General features: G+C 46.2%; 1 protein-coding gene across 1 annotated transcript in view; it reads left to right on the top strand.

Annotated features, from left to right (window-relative positions):
* Nucleotides 1-4,849, top strand: part of LOC140204656 (uncharacterized) — a 73,483-nt gene extending 68,634 nt beyond the window's left edge. Inside the window, 2 exon segments of the mRNA XM_072271352.1 lie at nt 718-833; nt 2,366-4,849. Of these exon segments, the coding sequence (XP_072127453.1) occupies nt 718-833; nt 2,366-4,392 (2,143 nt within the window). The 3' untranslated portion in view covers nt 4,393-4,849.
* Nucleotides 4,850-24,483: the final 19,634 nt, after the last annotated feature.

The following is a 24,483-nucleotide window of genomic DNA, read 5'->3' as shown; positions in this document are numbered from 1 at the left end:
TCTCAGGGTTAAAATGTCTAATACCAGAGGAAATCCATTGGAGGTGAGAGGGGGTAGGTTCAAGGGGGATGTGAGGGGTAAGTTTTTTACTCAGAGAATCGTGGATGCCTGAAATACACTGCCTGGTATGGCGGTAAAGGCAGATACATTGGAGGCTTTTAAGAGACTTTTGGATAGGCACATGGATGTAAGTAGGATGGGGAGATACAGCCATGGTATAAGTAGGAGGGATTAGTGTTTGTTTTTTTATTTGCTTTTTAGCTGGTTCAGACAATATCTTGGGGCAAATGGTCTATTCCTGTGTTGTACATTTTTATGTTATATGACAAGCAGATATTAAAATCACAATGTCTTTGCACCTACTGGAATAATGTTAGCAGAAATTTATGTAAATATTATACTGTGGTTTACAAATCCCTCTGGCCTCTTACCTCTTCTCACCGCCCCACCCCGCGTACCTCCTTCTTCCCTCTCCCCATGGCCCACTCTCCTCTCCCATCACATTCCTTCCCCTCCAGCCCTTCACTTTTCCCACCCTCCTGACTTCACCGATCACTTTCCGGCTATCCTGCTTCCCTTCCCCCACTACCTTTTGATTCGGGAGTCCTTCCCCCTTCCTTATCAGACCTGAAGAAGGGCACAGCCTGAAACGTTGACACTTTATTTATTCCCATGGATGCTGCCTGACCTGATGAGCTCCCCCAACATTTTCTGCAGCGCAGAATTCAGCAACGATGACCCAGCGATCAAACGCGCATGCGTGGTGTCAGACCGTGTCCGAAACTCGCGCATGCGCTCAGTGTACGTCAGGCGTCTAGAGGGATTGGCAGCAGGTAAGAGCGGGGTTTTGGGCGGGGGTTTCATTGGCACCGGCGTCCGCATCGCGACTGAGGGACAATTGTTGCGAGCTCCGAACACACCGTGGCCCTGCATCCCGGGATTCCTGGTCCTTTCCCTCTCTCTCAGCCCCAAGTAGCCGGGCCCTGAGGACCTTTCTGCTGATGAGCGAAGGTGTTGCCGCCATTCTGCGACGCATGCGCGTGGTTGGGACGGTGACCAATTGACGGGTCGGAGGGAATAGCAGCGGATGAGCTGCCGAGCTCCATCTATCTAAATCCCAGGATTAGGAACTCGGAACAAAAATATCGTTCCGAATTAATCTCGGAAAGAATCCACCTTCCAGTCAATGAAAATGTCAATTAGTGCTACCGGGGATAAAAGAACAAAATCTTTCCATCACATTTAGTTCTCGAGAAAATCACTTTTGTTTTAACGCTTTCTCTGAGTAGAACGACTCGTGAGATCTTGTTTTGTAGAAAGCTCTCTGGGTACAAAATGATATCAAACGCCTTTCACCGGGTTAACAAGTGACTTGTAGCTTTCATATCACAAAAGTGCCGCACTTCAGATACTGCCCTCCTCCCCTTCATATTCATTGGCATGATCATCAATGAGTTTACCACCACCAATCTCTTGCGGGTGGGGTCAGAGTAATTAGAAAGTCTCCAGGATCAGCTGTGTAATATCATGTGCTCTTTGTAGCGCTGTGGGACATGACTAGAACTTGAAATAACACAAGTAGAGAGAGACAAACAGCCATGTTACAGATTGAAGAGGGGCAGGAATGGTCCATTCTGATACAGACAGAAAGACAGTCAAAGAACTGGATGCCTGATTCCTCCAGCTTGGGTTGAACCTCGCTGTAACAGTGTGATGTCAGACATCGCCATTGAGAATAAAGTTATCTCATCTGAAATGCTGTCCTTCACCCATTGATGTCTTTTGTAAATCTTTTTACAGGTTAGAAATGACAAAGAAATTGTATACACGAATCACAAATGCAACAACACATCAGTTCTAAGGTCTCTGTCTGGATATTTAAAGAGTGACCAAATATTTCCTTTGTAACACCAATTTATCTGTTGGCCCTTGTAGATGAAGAAATATCTCAACCACAGCTGGAAGCATGCTTTGTGTCTGAAATGAAGTTTTTTGTTGTAACTCGTGAAATCCATTGGAACCCAGGTGCTAACACACCAGCATATGTTCACTGAAGATCAGTTCTTCAACTGCATTGACTGTGACACGGATTTACTGTGACATCTGACTTGATGACTTGCCAGTTAATTGATAGAAGGGAGGTATCATTCTCCTTTTCTCAGTGTGATAAGGGATTCTCTTACTCAACTGACCCACAAAGACACCAGTGAGCTCAAAGGGGGAAGAGGCCAGTCGCCTGCTCTTTGTCTGGGAGAGGACCTACTCAGTCATCCAGCCTGAAGATACATCAGCAAGTTCACACCACAGTGAGATGGTTTACATGTTCTGTTTGTGGAAAGCAATTCATTCTGTCATCCAAGCTGACAATATATTAGAAAATTTACAGCAGTGAGAAGCCGTTCAATTACTCTGTGTGTAGGAAGAGGTTCACTCACTCAGCTGATCTGCAGAGACACGAGTGATTTGACAAGGGAGAGAGACTGTTCAACAGTTCTAAGTAGGAAGAGGTTCACTCGGTCATCAGATCTGTTGACCCACAAGCAAGATCACACTGGGGAGAGGCAGTTTACCTGCTCAGAAGCTTGGAAAAGATTCACTTAGTCATCTGAGCGATTGATGCACCAGTCAGTTCACACTGGGGAGATGCAATTTATCTGCTCAGACTGTGGGAAGGGATTTACTCAGTCATCCCACCTACAGACACATCAAAGAGCTCACACTGGTGAGAAGCCATTCACCTGCTCAGACTGTGGGAAGGGATTCACTCGATTGTCTCACCTCCAGGCACACCAATCTGTTCACACTGGGGAGTGGCCATTCCTCTGCTTAGAGTGTGGGAAGGGATTCACTCGATCGTCTGACCTACTGGCACACCAATCAGTGCACACTGGGGAGACACCGTTCAGCTGCTCAGAATGTGGGAAGGGATTCACTCAGTCATCTCAACTGAAGGTACATCAGCGAGTTCACACTGGGGAGAGGCCGTTCACCTGCCCAAACTGTGGGAAGGGATTCACTCGATCATCTCACCTACAGGCACACCAGACAATTCACACTGGGGAGAAGCCGTTTACCTGCTTAGACTGTGGGAAGGGATTCACACGATCATCTGATCTTTTGGCACACCAGTCCATTCACACTGGGGAGGCACCATTCAGCTGCTCATACTGTGGGAAGGGATTCACTCAGTCATCGCAACTGAAGGTACATCAGCGAGTTCACACTGGGGAGAGACCATTCATCTGCTCAGACTGTGGGAAGGGATTCACTCGGTCATCTCACCTTCTAGCACATCTGCGAGTTCACACTGGGGAAAAACCATTCACCTGCACAGACTGTGGGAAGGCGTTCACTCAGTCATCTCAACTGAAGCTACATCAGCGAGTTCACACTGGGGAGAGACCGTTCACTTGCTCAGACTGTGGGAAAGGATTCACTCAGTCATCTTCCCTACTGGCACACCAGCGAGTTCACACTGGCGACAGGCCGTTCACCTGCTCAGACTGTGGGAAAGGATTCACTCGATCATCTGACCTATTGACACACCAGTCAGTTCACACTGGAGAGAGGCCATTCACATGCTCAGATTGTGGGAAGGGATTCACTCGATCATCTCATCTACAAGCACACCAGTCAGTTCACAGTGGGGAGACACCGTTCACCTGCTGTTACTGTGGTAAGGGATTTACTCAGTCATCTCAAATGAAGCTGCATCAGCGAGTTCACACTGGGGAGAGGACATTCACCTGCTCAGAATGTGGGAAAGAATTCACTCGGTCATCTCACTTACTGGCACACCAGCGAGTTCACACTGGGGAGAAACCATTCACCTGCTTAGACTGTGGGAAGGGATTCACTCAGTCATCTCAACTGAAGGTACATCAGCGAGTTCACACTGGGGAGAGGCCATTCAGCTGCTCAGATTGTGGGAAGGAATTCACTCGGTTATCTCACCTACAGGCACACCAGCGAGTTCACACTGGGGAGAGGCCGTTTACCTGCTCAGTCTGTGGGAAGGGATTTACGCAGTCATCTTCCCTACTGGCACACCAGCGAGTTCACACTGGGGAGAGGCCGTTCATCTGCTCAGACTGTGGGAAGGCATTCACTCAGTCATCGCAACTGAAAGTACATCAGCGAGTTCACACTGGAGAGAGGCCATTCATCTGCTTTGAATGTGGGAAGAGATTCACTCAGTCATCTTCCCTATTGGCACACCAGCGTGTTCACATTGGGGAGAAACCTTTCAACTACTGAGAATGTGGGAAGGAATTCACTCGCGTTAACTTAACTGAAACTACATCAACAAGTTCACACTGGGGAGCGGACATTCACTGCTCGGCCTGTGGAAATGGATTCAGTCGATCATCTGACATAAAGACACACCTGTGAGTTCATGCTGTTCCGTGTGTGGGAAGGGATGCATTGAACCATATTCTCAACTGGCACACCAGTGTGTTCAGACTATGAAGAAACCATTGTGGTAAGGGTTTTCGTTGGTCATTTCGACTGAAGGAACATCAGTGGGTTTGTGCTGGAGAGAGGCCCTGAATGTGGGAAGGGATTCACTCCATTTTCCCACCTTATGATACACTATCGAGTTGACACTGGGGAAAGAGCTGAATATGCTGCATGCTGGATATTTGACCATCACAGTTACTTAGTCCAGGGGCAAGTTCAAAAGTGACTGTTGGTGTCGAACTCTTCAATTATTGTTGCTGCTCACCACACCCAGTTCTGCATCCTGGTCACTGGGACTGGGAGGAGTTTCTTCTGCTGCTGTTCACCTTTAATGGGACTGTAGTTTCATACTCAGGATCAGTGACAAATAAATCAGTTCTATTTTAAACTTTATCTCAGGGACTTAGTGAAACTACATCACATCCAGTGTACATAAAGGAGGTAACTCAGCGAGCTGCTCCACGCCAGTATTTCTGTTCCACACCAGTCCTCTGAAATTGGGTCCTAGCTATGCCTGCCTTTTTGTTGCTTTGTGGAACAATCTATGTTCTGTGCCTATTCTGGTATCTGTCCCCCACTTTTCCTTCGCTACATCGACGACTGCATTGGCGCTGCTTCCTGCACGCATGCAGAGCTCGTTGACTTCATTAACTTTGCCTCCAACTTTCACCCTGCCCTCAAGTTTACCTGGTCCATTTCCGACACCTCCCTCCCCTTTCTAGATCTTTCTGTCTCTGTCTCTGGAGACAGCTTATCCACTGATGTCTACTATAAGCCTACTGACTCTCACAGCTATCTGGACTATTCCTCTTCTCACCCTGTCTCTTGCAAAAACGCCATCCCCTTCTCGCAATTCCTCCACCTCCGCCGCATCTGCTCTCAGGATGAGGCTTTTCATTCTAGGACGAGGGAGATGTCTTCCTTTTTTAAAGAAAGGGGCTTCCCTTCCTCCACTATCAACTCTGCTCTTAAACGCATCTCCCTCATTTCACGTACATCTGCTCTCACTCCATCCTCCCGCCACCCCACTAGGAATAGGGTTCCCCTGGTCCTCACCTACCACCCCACCAGCCTCCGGGTCCAACATATTATTCTCCGTAACTTCCGCCACCTCCAACGGGATCCCACCACTAAGCACATCTTTCCCTCCCCCCCCCCCGCATTCCGCAGGGATCGCTCTCTACGCAACTCCCTTGTCCATTCGTCCCCCCCATCCCTCCCCACCGATCTCCCTCCTGGCACTTATCTGTGTAAGCGGAACAAGTGCTACACATGCCCTTACACTTCCTCCCTTACCACCATTCAGGGCCCCAAACAGTCCTTCCAGGTGAGGCAACACTTCACCTGTGAGTCGGCTGGGGTGATATACTGCGTCCGGTGCTCCCGATGTGGCCTTTTATATATTGGCGAGACCCGACGCAGACTGGGAGACCGCTTTGCTGAACATCTATGCTCTGTCCGCCAGAGAAAGCAGGATCTCCCAGTGGCCACACATTTTAATTCCACATCCCATTCCCATTCTGACATGTCTATCCACGGCCTCCTCTACAGTAAAGATGAAGCCACACTCAGGTTGGAGGAACAACACCTTATATTCCATCTGGGCAGCCTCCAACCTGATGGCATGAACATCGACTTCTCTGGCTTCCACTAATGCCCCACCTCCCCCTCGTACCCCATCTGTTACTTATTTTTATACACACATTCTTTCTCTCACTCTCCTTTTTCTCCCTCTGTCCCTCTGAATATACCCCTTGCCCATCCTCTGGGTCCCCCCCCCCCTTGTCTTTCTTCCTGGACCTCCTGTCCCATGATCCTCTCGTATCCCTTTTGCCTATCACCTGTCCAGCTCTTGGCTCCATCCCTCCCCCTCCTGTCTTCTCCTATCATTTTGGATCTCCCCCTCCCCCTCCAACTTTCAAATCCCTTACTCACTCTTCCTTCAGTTAGTCCTGACGAAGGGTCTCGGCCTGAAACGTCGACTGCACCTCTTCCTAGAGATGCTGCTTGGCCTGCTGCGTTCACCAGCAACTTTTATGTGTGTTGCTTGAATTTCCAGCATCTGCAGAATTCCTGTTGATTGCTCTGAAATTCATGTTTGCTGTTCACCTTTCACTCTCCCTGTGGTGATGGGTTCCAAAGAATTGCCACTGTGGGTGAAGAGGTTTCCCTTTAATCTCCTGCATGGCTTTCTTCAGATTGTGAGCTGACTGCAGTTGTGTCTGACCTGTTGTTTGTCCCTTAAATCTCTGGGCTGAGGAAGAATGACATTGTTAACCCCAAAGTAACACACACAAAATGCTGGAGAACTCAGCATCTGTGGAAAAGAGTAAACAGTTGATGTTTCGGACACTTGATGAGTCCTGATGAAGGGTCTCGGCCTAAAATGATGACTGTTTACACTTTTCCATAGATGCTGCCTGGCCTGCTGAGTTTCTCCAGCTTTTTTGTGTGTGCTGCTTTGGAATCCCAGTATCTGCAGATATTCTCGTGTTTGTTCCCTGCCCATTTCAATGTTATGGGTCATTTTCACTTACTCCAAAGGGCTGTGTCTCACACAGTGGAGTTGTTGAATACACCACCGTAAAGTCTAAAAGCAGATGTGGAACCATAAGTTGGGTGTTCAATGCAACAGCGTCAGAAACCAGAGACGAGGTCAACACAGGGCAGAGTTTTGGTCTTTGCACATTGGTAGGGGTAAGCGGAGCAAAGAAACAGAGCGGGGGTGGGTTGGGAGTTTGAAAATGTGTAGCAGAATTGCAACATTTGGAAGCTGCGTAACAGAAATAGATATTTATTTTGTTGACACACAGAATGCCTGTTGACATTGAGTATATTGCCTGTGGAAGCTTGCTGTGTTAAGCTGGCAACTGAGTTCCTATAAGAATATTGTTCCTCTAAACACTTTCAATAGCACTGTTCTTATCCGGAAATCTCTGAGCTGAAGAATGTACAATCACTGCAAATCAAGCATGCAAGTGCAGAGAGTCCAAAGTTTGCTGAAAGCTGGGTACACATCCAGTAGACAAAAGGCTTCAGGAATGGATGTGTTGTACTTCTCAGGCACAGCTGCGATCTTATTAGGTAGAGCTAAAGGTTTGAGACTTTGGATGAAAAGTTATAGTTTCAAGTTTAAGTCAAAGTACATATATGTCACCAAATACAACCCCAAAATTATTTTTCTTGTGGGAATGCTCAATAAGTCCAATAACCATGATAGAATCAATGTAAGACCCCACTAACAGGTCAGACAACCAGTGTGCAAGTACAAAAAAGCACCACAGAGATAAACTAAGTCCTTGTGTCACATTGGGTTCGTTTGCAGGTCACCTTTGTGAGATCAGTGTTTCTTTTATTCAATTTGGGCGTACAATGATAATGAACAACTCTCTCTTGGGTACCATGTGACCTATAGCATTCACACCTCAAAAGTTCCACACATTAACAATCTCCAACGAGAAAGTCCAGTCAACTATTCTTGACGTTCATTTGTTTTGCCATTACTGTGTTCATAGCCATCAATCACCTGAGGGTCACAATGATCAGAAGTTGCCAGGTAAATACTGGTAGGGCAGTGATACTTGCCCAGAACTGTTAAGCTCTAGCAGAACCAAATCACAAATAATATGTAAAATAAACTACCTTTCCACATTTAAAAAGGCAGAGCTATGCGGCAGTTTTCTGAGTTGGACAATCAATGTCAGGGGATGCGTAAAAAAAACGAACTACCTTTCAATCAGGACTCAGATCGAGATTTAAAAGGCAGAGATTTGTGGCAGTTTCTGAGTTGAATGACCAATCAGCAAGAGGAATTCATTAGAAAGGGACAATAATAATACAGCAACTCAAATGCAAACGGAGCGGCCATTCTTTTGACTGTGCCATTTTTAGAGTGGATTTTGCTCATCAGGCTTGGCTGGGGTTAAACATCCGGTAAGTTTCATTCTTTGCGATCTTATTTGTTTATTCCTGATCTGTTAAGGCACAATAATTCAGTGAGAATGGTTGTGCGTAGGATGTGGGAAATCTACCAGATAAACACATCTTCACCAAGTGCACAGGTTTGTCACTGCTGAGAGAATGTATTAGCGAACTGGAGCACTATCCCAATGACCTTCGATTCATGGGAGAATCAGGAGGTGATAGACAGGACCTACAGGGAGGCAGTCAAACCCCTAGATTGCAGGAGAGAGGTAACGGGGTGACTGTCAGGGAAATTCGCAGCCAGTGCAGAGAACACTTATTCCCTTCAATAATAAGTATATGAACTACCATGGGGGAGCCACAGTGATTGGATCTCTGGCAGTGATCGTGCTGTAGCTCAGAAGAGCAGAGAGATGACAAGGACTGCAGTGTTGATAGGAGATTCCACAGTGAGAGTAACAGAGACGAGATTCTGAGAATGCGATAGAGATGATGGTATGTTGCCCCCTTGAATCAGGGTCGGAGATGTCTTGGATCAGATCCATGGCATTCTCAAGGTGAGGGTGAGCAGCCAGAAGTCATGGTACACATTGGTACCAATGACATAGGTAGACAAAGTGAAGGGATCCTGAAGATAGATTTTAGGGAGCTAGGTAGAAAGCGGAAAAGCAGGACCTCCAGGGTAGTCATCTCTGGATTGCCTGTGCTGCGCTTCAGTAAGGGTAAGAACAGAATGCTTTGAATGCATGGCTGAAGAACTGGTGCAGGAGGCAGGAGTTCAGATTTATGGATCATCGGGATCTTGTTTAGGGAAGGTACGACCTGTACAAAAGGGACGGGTTACACCCTTTTGTACCCTGAACCCGAGGTGGTCCAATATCCTTGTGGGTAGGTTGGCTAGAGTTATTCAGGAGGGCTTAAACTAATTTGGCAGGGAGCTGGGTACTGGAGTGATAGTGCTGAGGCTGAGGTAGTTGGTTTACAAACAAAGGCAATGTGTGGTGAGACTCCTAGCAAGGATGATAGGGTAAAACTGCCACAGGATGAGTTGCAATGTAAAAGGTGCACAAAATCGAAAAGGGTGAATACAGGACTGAAGGTGTTATATTTGAATGCACGCAGTATATGGAGTAAGGTAGATGAACTTGAGGTACAGTTATGTATTGACATTTAATATTGTAGGCAACACTGATTCATGGCTGGAAGATGGTTATAGCTGGGAGCTCAATGTCAAGGGATACACATTGTAACAAAAGGACAGGCAGGAAGTCAGAGGAGGTGGCATTGTTCTGTTGGTAAAAAATGAGAATTAGAAACAGTTGACATAGGGTTGGAAGGTGTTGAATCATTGTGCATAGAGCTAAGGAGCTGCAAGAGTAAAAAGACCCCAGTGGTAGTTGTATACAGAACCCCAAACAAATTACAACAAGAGATGGAAAATGCATGCCAAAAGTGCAATGTTATAATAGTCATGGGAGATTTCAATATGCAGGCAGATTGGGAAAATCAAGTTGGAGCTGGTTCCCAAGAGGGGAATTTTAGAATGCCTATGGGATGAATTTTTAGAGCAACTTGATGTTGAATCCACTTGGGGATCAGCTATTCTGGATTGGGTATTGTGCAATGAAACAGAATTGATTAGAGAGCTTAAGGTTAAAGAACCCTTAGGAGAAAGTGATCATAATATGATCGAATTCACTCTGAAATTTTAGAAAGAGAGACTTAAGTCAGATGTATCAGTCGTACAGTAGATTAAGGGAATTACAGAGGCATGAGAGAGGAGTAGGCCAGAATTGATTGAAAAAGAACACTGGCAGGGATGATGGCAGAGCAGCAATGGCTGGAATTTCTAGAAGCAATTATGGAAGGCACGGAATATATACATGCCGAAGAGGAAGAAGTTCCAGAGGCAAGATGACACAACCGTGACTACTATAGAAGTCAAAGCCAAAGAGGGGGCATAAAATAGAGCAAAAATTAATGGGAAGTTAGGATTAGGAAACTTTTAAAAACCAACAGAAGGCAACTAAAAATCATTAAGAAGGTAAAGGTGGAATGCAAAAGTAAACTAGCCAATAATATTAAAGATGATACATAAAGTATAAAAGGGAGGTGAGAGTGGATATCAGACTGCTGGAAAGTGATGCTGGAGAGGTAATGCTGGACGGATTTTGCATCAGCCTTCACTGTGGAAGACACAAAGCAGTAGGGTGGAAGTTTAGGGATTATGAAGTGTGTGAAGTTACCATTATTGGAGAAGTTCTTGGGAAATTGAAAGGTCTGAAGTGTAGACTAGATGGTGTACATTGCAGAGTTTTGAAAGAGATGGCTGAAGAGATTGTGGAGGCATTAGTAATGATGTTTCAAGAATCACGAGATTCTGGAATAGTTCCGGAAGACTGGAAAATTGCAAATGTTACTCCACTCTTCAAGAAGGGAGAGAGGCAGAGGAAATGAAATTATAGACCAGTTAGTCTGACCTCAGTGTTTGGGAAGATGTTGGAGTCAATTGTTTGGATATAATTTCAGGGTGCTTCGAGGAACATGATAAAATAAGGTGTAATCAGCATGGTTTCATCAGGGGGAAGTCTTGCCTGAAGAAATAACAGGCAAGGCAGACAAAGGAGAATCAGTTGATGTTGTGTACTTGGATTTTCAAAAGGCCTTTGACAAGGTGTCTCACATGAGGCTGCTTAAGTTTTGAGCCTGTGGTATTACAGGAAAGATACTAGCAAGGATAAAGCAGTGGCTTATTGGCAGGAGGCAAAGGGTGGGAATAAAGGGAGCCTTTTCTTATTGGCTGCTGGTGACTAGTGGTGTTCCACAGGGGTCAGTGTTGGGACTGTTTTTTTTTGCGTTGTATGTCAATGATTTGGATGGCAGAATTGATAACTTTGTTGCAAAGGTTGCAGGCGATCTGAAGATAAGTGTAGGAGCAGGTAGTTTTGAGGAAGTAGGACATAGAAAGACTTGGACAGGTTATGAGAATGGGCAAAGAAGTGGTTAACGAAATAGTGTCGGGAAGTGGATGGTCATGCACTTTAGTAGAAGAAGTAAAATGATAGACTATTTTCTAAATGGAGAATAAATACGGAAATCTGATGTGCAGGATTCCCTAAAGGTTAATTTGCAGGTTGAGTCTCGTGTGGAAGAGGACTGGAATATAAAAGCAAGCATGTAATGTTGAGACTTTATAAAGCATTGGTGAGGCCTCTCGAGGAGTATTGTGAGCTGTTTCAGGCCCCTTATCTTGGAGTCCCAGAAAAGGAAAGGATGTGCTGAAACTGAAGAGATTCACAAAAGTAATTCCAGGATTGAACAGTGTATCATAGGAGGAATGTTTGATTGCTAGGCCTGTACTCACTGGAGTTCAAAAGAATGAGTGATGTTCTTATTGAACCCTATTGAACGGTGAAAGGTCTTGATAGAGTGGATGTGGAGAAGATATCTCTTATGGTGGGAGAGTCTAAAACCAGAAGACAAAGCCTCAGAATAGAGGGACGTCCTTTTAGAATGGAGATGAGGAGGAATTTCTTCAGCCAAAGGCAAATCTGTGGAAATCTTTGCCACAGGCAGTTATGGATGCCAGGTCTACATATATTTAAAATAGATTCTTGATTGGTCAGGGAATGAAGGGATATGGGGAGAAGGCAGGAGATTAGGGCTGAGAGGAAAATGATGAAATGGCAAAGCAGACTCAGCCTAATTGGCCTAATTCTGCTCCTATATCTTATGGTTTATGGTCTTTCGACGGGTAGTGTTGTCCCATTATGATACAGACAGGTAGACAGTCAGGCAAGTTGATGCTGAGTTCAGATGCTTGAACCGTGACAAGCTAGAAGTTGCAGATTTGTGCTCTTGTGTGGAGCCTCACTGTAACAGTTTGCTGACTAAAACTATCTCATATGAAATGCCGTCCTTCACCCATTGATATATTTTGTAACTTGTTACAGGGTAGAAAAGGCAAAGAATCTGTGTATAGGAATCTCAGACACAACAACACGTCAGTTCTAATGTCTGTCAGGTATTTAAGAAGTGACCAGATATTTCCTTTGTAACACCAATATATCTTTCATTGGTTGTAGGAGATGAAGAAGTATCTCATCAGAGTTGTAAAAGTGCTTTGTGTCTGAAATGAAGTTTTCTGTTTTAACTTTTCATTGAACCACATTGGATCCAACACTCCAGCATATCTTCACCAGAGCTTAAACACTCAACTGTTTGAATGTGGGAAGGATTCAATGTCATTTGACATGACAATGCACTAGAGAACTTACAACGGGGAAAAACTTGTTCTCTGTGCAGGGAGGAATATAATTAGTCTTCTAAACTGCAGAAGCGCCAGTGAGTTCAGTCTGCACAGAGGCCATTCCATTGCTAGCTGTTTGGAATGGGATAAACTCGGTCATCCAGCCTAAAGATACATCAGGGATTTCACATCACAGAGAGACTGTGGGCATGGATTCATTCAGTTGTCCGACCTGAACATGAGAAAATTTACACTGGAAAAGGTGATTCACTTGCTGTGTGTGTGGGATGAGATTCATTTAGTCATCTTAGCTACTGACACATCAGATAGTTCATACCAGGGTGAGACCTTTAGCCTATTTATGTGTCAGGAAATTTCCTTGGTCATCCCACCTGCAGACACACCAGCGAGTTTACAGTAGTGAGAGACATTCATTCGCTCCATGTGTGAGAAGGAATTCACTCTTTTATTTAACCTTGTGAGGTGATAACAAATTCAACTCAGACTGTATATCTAACCTGTGTGAGTTTACTCCCATCGGCTCAACTGCTGAAACACCCGCTAGTTCACATGGGGAGGCCATTTAATTAACTCAGTATTCAATTTTCAACTATCACATTTAGTGAATCCAGTTGCAAGCTCAAGAGTGTTCAATCCTGCAGTTGTTCATGACATCTGGAACTGAACCCTGATCACTGATCACTGGAGGGGTTCTGATAACATTAGCTTTTCATTGGACTACAGTTAAATGTTGTGGAGCTGTTATAAATAAATCAATTTTAGTTTAGATCTTATGTCTCTGCAGCACACTCATGAGGCCATTTTGCTCTTCTGGTTCCTGCCAGTGTTTCTATTTATACATAGATCATAATACATTCCCACGGGCAGTAAAATAACGAACAAAACTACACACGATTTACACACACAAAGTGCAGAAGGAACTGTGAGAACATCTATGGAGTAGAGTAAACAATCGATGTTTCAGGCTGAACCATATATTACACGTTCTTGGTCTTCCTGCCCCCAACATTCTCCCCGTCACCCCACTCACCAATTTTTTGGGTTACCCAGCTCCTCCTTAGGTCACTCACCTTCCTCTTCCACCCCTGTCTCTGGGCTGCCCCCCTCCCCTCAGCTGCACCCCCATCTCTGCCCCCCCATGTCTGCCCCTTATCCGCAGCCCCGTGTCTGCCCCCTCAGACGCACCCCCGTGTCTGCCCCCCCCTCAGCCGCAACCCCGTGTCTGCTGCCCCCCCCCCACCAGTCGCACCCCCGTCTCTGGGCTGCCCCACCTCAGCTCACTGTCTCTGGGTTTCCTCTTCTCTCCAAAGTCTCTATTACGCTTTACCTCCTTTACCCTCTTCACCAGGTCTCTCCCTTCATTGTCTTTTCCCCCACGCAGTCTGGTACTCCCCTTTCCCTCTGTCCACTTGCAAACCTACAACTTTCATCACTGGGTCACCCTTTCCCCATCCTCTTTAGTGTGTTGCCTTTTTCCCCCTCACTCCCTGTCCTTGTGTCTCCTGCTTTCCTGCCCCATTCAAGGCCACCCTCTTGCCCCCTCCTCCTGTCTTTGAAGTGCCCTCTTTCCGCCACTCCTGTCATTTCTGGGTCAGTCCACCCCACTCTCCTCCCCTTCCTCTGTGCTGGCCCTTTTCATCTCACTGGAATCTCTGGATCACCCCTTACCACCTCCCCTGTCATTTCTTTGTCTCTTCCACTCACCTCTCCCACCCCACCTTGGGGGTAGCAATCTTCCCCTTGTCTCTGGATCTCCTTTCTCCTTCCCTCATCTCTGGGTATCCGCCCTTCCCCTACACTTGTCTCTAGATCTCCTTCCCTCTGCCCCACCCCCTCTCCGAATCCGGGTCTACACCGTCACCATATCTGCATCTCCTCTTCCCACCTCCCTTGTCTCTGGGTCACCTCAACCATCCCTTAGTGCCCTCAGGCCTCTGGCTTCCTCTTGTTTCCCTCCCATATCACTGTCTCCCCCAGCCTCCTATTCTCAATTCTGTATTCTCCTTTCCTCTTCCCATCTCATCACCCCCTTTCCCCCAGTTCTGTGTTGTCTCTTCCACCACTGCACCTCTCTGTGGTTCCCCCTCTCCATTCTCTCTTTGGGACACCCCATTTCTGAGAGCATCTTTGGGATACCCTCCCTTCCACAGTCACCTCTTGTGCATCCTTCATTCCTGTCACTCCATGCCATTCTATCTGGCTCTGAGAAGCTCCCTTTTCCCTAAACCATACCCAGCCACTTCCGCATGTCATTTGTCCCCTTGTCTTTGTGACATGCCCTTCCTACCCACCCCCACATCTAATATGCCTCCAGCCCTTCCCATCAGGAGATGTGCCTTCTAGCCCTACGTCCGTGTATACCCCACTCACCACCACCCCCTCTGTCTCTGGGACACACCCTTCCCATATATGGGAATTCCCCCGTCCCCTCTACTAACCACACCTGTGTCTGGACAGCCACCAATCTCCCACTCTCCCATCCGGTCTTGGGAGGACTCCTTCCCTGTCTCTGAAATGGACCCTCCCTATCTCCATCTCCATTCCCCACATCTCCACGACGCCCTCTTCCTCCCTGCATCCGCGATGCCTCATCTCTGGGGCGACTGTACCCCACTAGCAATTGGATGCCCCACTTTCTCCTCCTATCATCCCCACCAAACTCTATTTATGCACTCCTTACCCCTCTTGTATCTGGGACAACCCCTGCCTGCTTCACTAGAATACCTTTTCACACTCCATAGCAACACTCCTAGGATGCCCCTTTCCCCCACCCCTCCTCAACCATTCTCCAGAATGCCCCCTTCCTCACTTCCACACCTGCCTCATCGATACCATTTCCTCCTCCTGAACCTGTGCCTTTGACACCCCTTTCCTCTCCTCCCCTATCTGTTTCACTTCACCCCAAACTGGGTCATGCCCTTCCAAGTCTCAACAACATCCTCTTCCTCCTCTACCCCCTTCTACAGCACGCCACTACCACTGTCCTTCGGGTGTCTGGAATAGACCCTTTTCCCTATGTCTCTGGGACACCCCTTCGTTGTTGTCTCAGTGTCACCCATTCCTCCCGTCTCTATGACACCTTATTCCGCCCATCTCCTTTCCCCACCAACACACAAGCTCTGTGACAACCCTGACTTCCCCATTCTCCAAATCCTTAATCCTGGCTCATCCCATGTACCGTGACCCGGGTACAGAACTGGATGTGAAGAGCATCAGCAATGATTGCAGAGTTCGACATCAACACTCACTTATCAACTTGCCTCTTCTCTGTGAAGTGACTGGTGTGTCACTAGGTGTGTTGAGTAAGTGAATGCCTTCTCACAGTCTTAGCAGATCAACGGCCTCTCCCCAGTGTGAACTCACTTGTCTGTCAACTGATCAGATGACAGGTAAATCTCTTCCCAGACACAGAACAGTTGATCTGTCTCTCTCCTTTGGGAATTCACTAGTGTATCTGCAGGTCACCTGAGTGAGTGAATCTGTTCCCATGTATGGATTAAGCAAATTTTCTGGTGTATGGTCAGTTTAGATGACAGGGAATTGCTTTCTGTAGTCGTAATAAGTGAGCCATCTCAATATGGTGTGAATTTGCTGAGATGGATGTGCTCAATCAGCGAACAAGAGCACAGGAAGTTCCAATTTCACATCAGTTTGAGGTGAAGATGAACAGACTTAGTGCTTCATGGTAGTTTTCAGGAGTTGGACTGTGCCCAATCAGTGAACAGGATTCATTAGAAAGGGCAAATAAGACACAGGAAATTGGGCTGCTATTAGAGTGGCTTTGACTATCAGATGTGGGTGAGCTAAGTATCTGGCAAAAATTTCTTATTCTTTATTCTTTATTCCTTGTCTGTAAGGGCACAGTTAGTGTAGTGAGAATGGCTCCAGGGCTGTGTTTAGTTCTGTGTGTGAGTTGTGGGAATTCTGAGACACCAACAGCCTCCTGGATAACCATATCTGCACCAGGTGCATTGAGCTGCTTTTCTTCAGAAAATGTGTTAATGGAACTGGAGCTGCAGCTCAATGACCTTTGGCTCATATGGGAGACTGAGGAAATGATAGATCAGAGCTATGGGGAGGTAGTCATCCAGAGGTTGCAGGAGGCAGGTATCACATATGACCACTATATCCCATGTGACCACTCTACTCACTTGACCACCCTTCTATCCCATGTGACCACACTATCCCACGTGACCACCCTACACCAAGTGACCGCTCTGTCTCACGTGAAATTGCGCACCATACAACATGATGCTTCCAGACAAAGAGCATACATTTAGATTTTGTTCAAACATACAAGGTGGTAACTTGTAAACATTTATATGTAGCGTATCCTTTGGTTTTGGAACCAGATATTTGCATGTGCAGTTTAAGCCATAGAAGTTACATTCAGTTTAATAAGCTGTACTCGTGTTACCAGAGGAAAAGGCATCCATTGCCATTGTCCTGAAAAATGCTGTGTGGGAAGTCGTTGTAAACAACTTTATTTTTCTGCATTCTTTGGTCCTGATGACAAGACGTGCAGATAGGTCTGAAGAGTTATATACAAAATAATAATGGAAATTGTACACATGCTCACTGAGGAAATAGCATACATTTCTATTTTGCGCAAAAATACGATGTGGTAACTTGTAAATATTTTTATTTACAGTATCTTATGCTGTGGACTGTTCTGGAACTAGCTATTTCTGCAGTCTTGTCCATGGAAGTTACATTTGGTTTCAGAACAAATTGCTCATCAACTATACTAGCGTTGTAAGAGCAAAAGACCTCCCTTGCCAATTTCCTGAAAAATGCTACGTGGGAGGTTATTATAAACTGTTTTATATTTTCTATGATCCTGATGTCTATACATCACTTGTATGACAGTGCCAGTTGTCTGGAAAGCTACATGCACTTGCTTCATAGAAATTAAACACTATACAATGTCATGTTATGTCTCCAGAAGATCAAGCATGCAATTTCTATTTCGCTTTAAAATACAAAGTGGTAACTTGTTGCCAATATTTTTATTTAGTGTGGAGTATATTGGAACCAGCTATTTGTATGTGCAATTGAAGCCATAGAAGTAATATTCAGTTTCAAAACACATGGCACATAGGCTACTGTATACCAATGTAAACAGAGCAAAGCACCTACATTGCCAATTTCCTGAAAATTGGTGTTTGGGATGTTATTGTAGATAATTTTATTGTACTCACTCTGTAGTCATGGTGTCTATACATGCATTTGCCCGACAGTGCCAGTTAAGTCTAAGAATTATGTGCACTCACTTTATAGAAATTGGGCGCAGTACAAAGTACTGCTTGCAAAGCAAATGGCATAGATTTGTATTTTGCTCAAAAATACAAACTCATAACTTGTTGTCCAATCAAAAACAAGATAAAATCTGCAGATGCTGGAAATACAAGCAACACACACAAAATGCTGGAGGAACTCAGCAGGCAGGCAGCATCTTTGGAAAAGAGTACAGTTGTTTCGGGCTGAAACCCTTCGGCAGGACTGGAGAAAAAAAGCTGAGAAGTAGATGTAAAACGTGGTGGTGGGAGAAGGGAAGAGAAAAACACAAAGTGATAGGTAAAACCTGAAGGGACGGATCAAGTAAAGAGCTGGGGAGTACTTGGTGAAAGAGACAGAGACCATGGAAGAAGAAAAGGTAGAGGAACATCAGAGGGAGGTGATGGGTGGTTAGGGAATAAGGTGAGAGAGGAGAAAGGGGTGGGAAATGGTGAAGGGGGTGGGTGGGGGCATTACTGGAAGTTTGAGAAATCGATGCTTATGCCATCATGCTGGAGGTTACCCAAACGGAATATAAGGTGTTGTTCCTCCAACCTAAGTGTGGCCTCAACATGACAGTGGAGGAAGCCAAGGATGGACATATTGGCAAACAACAGGAATTCTGCAGATGCTGGAAATTCAAGCAACACACATCAAAGTTGCTGGTGAACGCAACAGGCCAAGCAGCATCTCTAGGAAGAGGTACATTCGACGTTTCGGGCCGAGACCCTTCGTCAGGACTAATGGACATATTGGAATGGGAATGGGAAGTGGAATTAAAATAGGTGGGACTGGGAGATCCTGCTTTTTCTGGTGGATGGAGCATCAGTGCTCAGTGAAGTAGTCTCCAAATCTACATTGGATCTCACCAATATACAGGAGGCCACACTGGGAACACTGGACACAGTATATGACTCCAAAGGACTCACAGGTGAAGTGTTGCCTCACCTGGAAGGACTGTTTAGGGCCCTGAATGGTAGAAAGGGAAGAGGTCTAGGGGCAGGTGTAGCACTTGTTCCGCTTTCAAGGATAAGTACCAAGAGGGAGATCGGAGGGTGGGAGGGTGGGGGGAGGAATGTAGGGAGCAATCCTTGCAGAACGCAGAAAGTGGCGTTCGGAAAGATGTGCTTGGTGGTGGGATCCCGTTGGAGATGGTGGAAGTTTCAGAGAATTAAGTGCTGAATGCGGAGGCTGGTGGGGTGGTAGATGAGGACAATGAGAACCCTGTCCCTGGTAGGATGGTGGGAGGGTGAGGTAAGAGCAGATGTGCATGAAATGAAAGAGATGCGGTTGAGGGCAGTGTTAATGGTGGAGGAAAGGAAGCCCCTTTCTTTGAAAAACGAAGACATCTCCTTTGTCTTCCTTTTTCCTTTTTTCTCTTGTTTCTCTCTCCATCCCCCACCTTTTAAATCTACTCCTCAGCTTTTATTCTTGAATCTGCCGAAGGATTTTGGCCTGAAAAGTTGGCTGTACTCTTTTCCATAGATGCTGCCTGGCCTGCTGAGTTCCTCCAGCATTTTGTGTGTATTGCTTGTAAATTGTTGTAAACATTTTTATTTGGAGTATCAGAGGGTGGATTGTTTTGGAATTTGCATTGCAGCCTAGGCCATAGAAGCTACATTCATTTTGATAACAAATTGCACGTAAACTGTACTAGCGTTACAGAGCAAAATGCCTACATTGCCAATTTCCTGAAAAATGCAATGTGTGAGTCTATTGTAAACAACTTCGTTTTATGTATTCTAAGGTCCTGTTGACTATACATGCATTTGCATGATAGTGCCAGTTAAGTCTGAAAAGTCATATTCACTGGCTTCATAGAGATTGCACACAATACATGGGAATGATTCAGGAGGGAAAACTATAACATTTCTATTTTGCTCAAAAATACAATGTGGTAACTTATTATAAACAAAATCCTATGGTGTGGTGTGTTTTGGAACCAGTTATTTCCATGTGCATAGAAGTTAAGATCAGTTTTTATAACAAATTGCACATAAGCTACATTAGCCAGCACTGTTCCTTGGGTTCAAATCCATCCTAGTCTACAATGAACTGCCAAGCACCCTGAACTGTTTGTGGATCCAGAATTCCTTTTATGTTGAAGACCTGTTCCCCATCATCACACCTGGGTGTGGCAGGGCTGATGGAGGTGGTGTTAAAGGACTGGTATTTGCAGGTTTTAATTTGGAAATGTGGAAAGCGGGATAGATCTTGAGGGTCTTTGGGAGCTGCTTTGAAGGGACCAATGAACCTGGATGCCACTTTCCTAGACTCCCCACCCAGAGAGGCAAATCCTTGAGTCGACAGCCAGATATGTTGTCCAGGCTGCAAAACTTGTCCTGCCTTCTCTTGCAGTTAACCTTTATTTCAGCTTTCCAAATAGAGGCCAACAAAATCTCTCTTGCCCTAGTCCATTTTCCCTTGCAGCGTTGGATGAGATCTTCAGCCACCGGAAACCTAAGTTTGACCTCCTGCTCAGGGAAGAGTGGCAGATAACACCCAAACTGGCAGTCAGACGGGGACATCCCATGCATAGAATGCTGTAGTGTGTTGTGGGCAACCTCTGTCCATATCAAATGATTGCACCACTCATCTGTTTTTTCTGAGATGAGCCATCTCAGGTTTTGTTCCATATACCGGTTCACCCACTCTGTCTAGCTGTTGGACAGTGGGTGAAATCCAGAGAAAAAACTCTCTGTTGCCCCAATCAGTGTACAGAACACACTCCAAAAACGTGATGCAAATTGAAAACTGCAATCTGGTACAATCTGTGGATCCTGAAGATCTGGTACGGGCTTTCTAAGGCAATGAATTTGCAGGCCTTTGAGAAACGATCTATGATTACCACGATGCCAGTCTTCCCCTTGGAAGACGGAAGACCCTTGACAAAGTCCATGCAGATTTGCGCCCTTGTTATGTCCAGAACTGGTAGGGAGTGAATGAGCCCCAGAGGTTGAGTGCGGGCACCTTGTTCTGGGTGCATGCTCGCAAGCTTGCATAAGTTGTTGGACCTCCATTCCAGGCCACCAGAATCTTCTTGATGAACATGAGGGTCCTAGCAATCCTGGGTGAGTGGTCATTTTTGATGCATGTCCCCATTGAAATACCTGAGACCTGACAGAACTCAGGATGAAAAGAGGACCTGGAGGGCCATAATTGGGAATCTCCTCTTGCGCCAGGAAGGAGATCAGTGGGGAGGGAAGAATGGACAAGGGAGTCATGTAGGCAGTGATCCCTGTGGAAAGCAGAAGTGGTGGAGGGGAAAAGTGGTTGATGGTGGGATTCCATTGGAGATGGCAGAGGTTTTTGAGAATTATATGTTGGACACAGAGGCTGGTAGGTGAGGACAAGAGGAAACCTATCCCATAGGGTGGCGGGAGGATGGGGTAGGAGCAAACGTGTGAAATGGAAGAGATATGGTTGAGGGCAGGGTTGATGATGGAGGAAGGGAAGCCCCTTTCTTTGAAAAAGGAGGACATCTCCTCTGTTCTAGAATGAGAAGCCTCATTCTGAAAACAAGTGTGACAGAGATGGAGGAATTGAGAAATTTACAAGTAGGGTGGGATGAGGTGTAGTCTAGTTAGCTGTTGGAGTCCGTGGATAAGCTGTCTCCAGGGATAGAGACAGAAAGATTGAGAAAGGGAATGGAGGTGTCATACATGGACCAGGTGAATTTGAGGGCAGGGTGGAAGTTGGAGGCAAAGTGGATGAAGTCGAGTTCAGCACGGGTGCAGGAAGCAGCACCACTATAGTCATCAAAGTAGCTTAGGAAAAGTGCCGGACAGTCACCAGTGTAGGCTTGGAACATAGACTGTTCCATGTAGCCAACAAGTAGGCAGGCATAGCTGCGACCCATGCAAGTACCCATGGTTACCATTTTTGTTTGAAGGAAGTGGGAAGAGCTGAAGGAGTAATTATTGAGAGAGAGATCAAGTTCCGCTAGGTGGAGGAGAGTAGTGGTGAAGGGGAACTCTTGAGGTCTGGGGTTAAGAAAAAAAACGGAAAGCTTTGAGGCCTTCTGGTGGGGGATCCATTTTCCATCCCCTTTTCCCTCTCTCACATTATCTCACCAATCAAATTCCCAACTCTTTACTTCATCCGGCCTTCTCCAGGTTTCACCTATCACTTGGTGGTTCTCCCTCCCCTCCCCCCACCTTTTAAATCTACTTCTCCGCTTTATTTCTCCAGTCCTGCTGAAGGGTTTCAGCCCAAAACGTCGACTGTACTTTTTTCCATCGTTGCTGCCTGACCTGCTGAGTTCCTCCAGCATTTTGTTTGTGTTGCTTGGATTTCCAGCCATCTGCAGATTTTCTCCTGTTCATGGTTTGACCTCTTGCAATACCCACCATTGCCACATGGCAGCAAGGCTACTCCACCCACGAAGAACAAATTGAAATTATTCCTTAATCTGAGGACTGTAATTCTGACTAACAAACAAAATAAATCCCTCATCTTTAATGTGGCGACGTCTTTGAACATAACCAAGTCATTGAAACATTTCCACTTTCTTTCCATATGCAGACAAAGTATGGTGTTCGTACACTTAGCAAGCAAGCAGGAGGTCCGAGATACAAGCTCTGTTGTATCTGCAGTGGTTTTGGTTTCTGGGTGGATGTGGTGATCCAGGCGAAGGCAGAGAAGCTGAACACAATTTTGAAAGAGTTTGACTGTACTGATGTATGAGTGTTACAGTGGAGTTAAGAGAATGGAATACAGTGGAGTTACAGAGGCATGGGAGAGGAGTTAGCCAGAATTGATTGAAAAATAACACTGGCAGGGATGGTGACAGAGCAGCAATGACTGGAATTTCTGGAAACAATTTGGAATCCACAGGATATATACATCCCAAAGAGGAAGAAATGTGGTTGGCACGGTAGTGTACTGGTTAGCACAACACTTTATAGTACAGAAAGCTGGGTTCAATTCCCGCTGCTGCCTGTGAGGAGTTTGTACAAACTACCCGTGACCGCATGGATTTCCTTCGGGTGCTCTGGTTTTCTCCCACAGTCCAGAGACATACCAGTTGGTAGGTTAATTGGTCATTGCAAATTGTCCCATGATTAGGCTAGGATTAAATGGGTGATTGCTGGGTGGTACAGCTTGAAGAGCCAGAAGGACCTGCTCCATGCTGAATCTCAAATAAAATAAAAAATAAAGTCTTCAAAGGCAGGATGACACAACCGTGGCCTGGAAGAGAAGTCAAAGCCAAGGAACAGGCATATAATAGAGTAAAAATATAGTGGGAAATTAGAGGATTGGGAAGCTTTCAAAAACCAACAGAAGGCAACTAAACATTATACAGCGGGCAGCATAGTTTGCGGGCTGTCGAGTGAGCCGGGAGCAGAGTGAAGGCTTAAGGGCTTTGGCTCAATGGGCCTAGGTGGAAACAGGCGAGGCGAGGAAGATTTGGTATTCATTTTTTGTTGTTATTTGAGGAAAGGGGCAGTAGGAGTGTGAGGGCAGTTTATTGTTCTCAGTGCCGGATGTGGGAGGCCCTGGAGTCTCCAAGCCTCCCGGACATCCACATCTGTGCCAGGTGCGCCGAGATGCAGCTCCTAAGGGACCGCGTTAGGGAACTGGAGCTGCAGCTCGATGACCTTCGTCTGGTCAGGGAGAGTGAGGAGTTGATAGAGAGGAGTTACAGGCAGGTGGTCACACCGGGGCCACGGGAGGCAGACAAGTGGGTCACGGTTAGGAGGGGGAAGGGGAAGAGACAGGTAATAGAGAGTACTCCGGTGGCTGTGCCCCTTGACAATAGGTACTCCTGTTTGAATACTGTTGGGGGGGACAGCTTACCTGGGGGAAGTGACAGTGGCCGTGCCTCCGGCACAGAGTCCAGCACTGTAGCTCAGAAGGGTAGGGGAAGGAAGAGGAGAGCAGTTGTAATAGGGGACTCAATAGTAAGGGGGTCAGATAGGCGATTCTGTGGACGCAGTCCAGAGACCCGGATGGTAGTTTGCCTCCCTGGTGCCAGGGTCCGGGATATTTCTGATCGCGTCCAAGATATCCTGAAGTGGGAGGGTGAGGAGCCAGAGGTCGTGGTACATAAAGGTGCCAGTGACATAGGTAGGAAAGGGGAAGAGGTCCTGAAAGGAGAAAATAGGGAGTTGAGAAAAAGGACTGCAAAGGTAGTAATCTCGGGATTACTGCCTGTGCCACGCGACAGTGAGAGTAGGAATGCAATGAGGTGGAGGATAAATGCGTGGCTGAGGGATTGGAGCAGGGGGCAGGGATTCAAGTTTCTGGATCATTGGGACCTCTTTTGGCGCAGGTATGACCTGTACAAAAAGGATGGGTTACACTTGAATCCTAGGGGGACCAATATCCTGTCGGGGAGATTTGCGAGGACTACTGAGGTGACTTTAAACTAGAATGGTTGGGGGGTGGGAATCAAATTAAAGAGACTAGGAGAGAGGAGGTTAGTTCACAACAGGGAGATGGGAACAAGTGCAGAGAGACAGAGGGGTGTAAAATGAGGGTAGAACCAAAAAGTAGTAAGGTGAAAAGTAAAAGTGGCAGCCCGGCAAATCCAGGGCAAAAATCAAAAA

This window comes from Mobula birostris, chromosome 11, assembly GCF_030028105.1.
Source record: "Mobula birostris isolate sMobBir1 chromosome 11, sMobBir1.hap1, whole genome shotgun sequence".
NCBI classification, from domain to species: domain Eukaryota; kingdom Metazoa; phylum Chordata; class Chondrichthyes; order Myliobatiformes; family Myliobatidae; genus Mobula; species Mobula birostris.
This window is presented reverse-complemented; position numbering and strand designations above follow the sequence as displayed.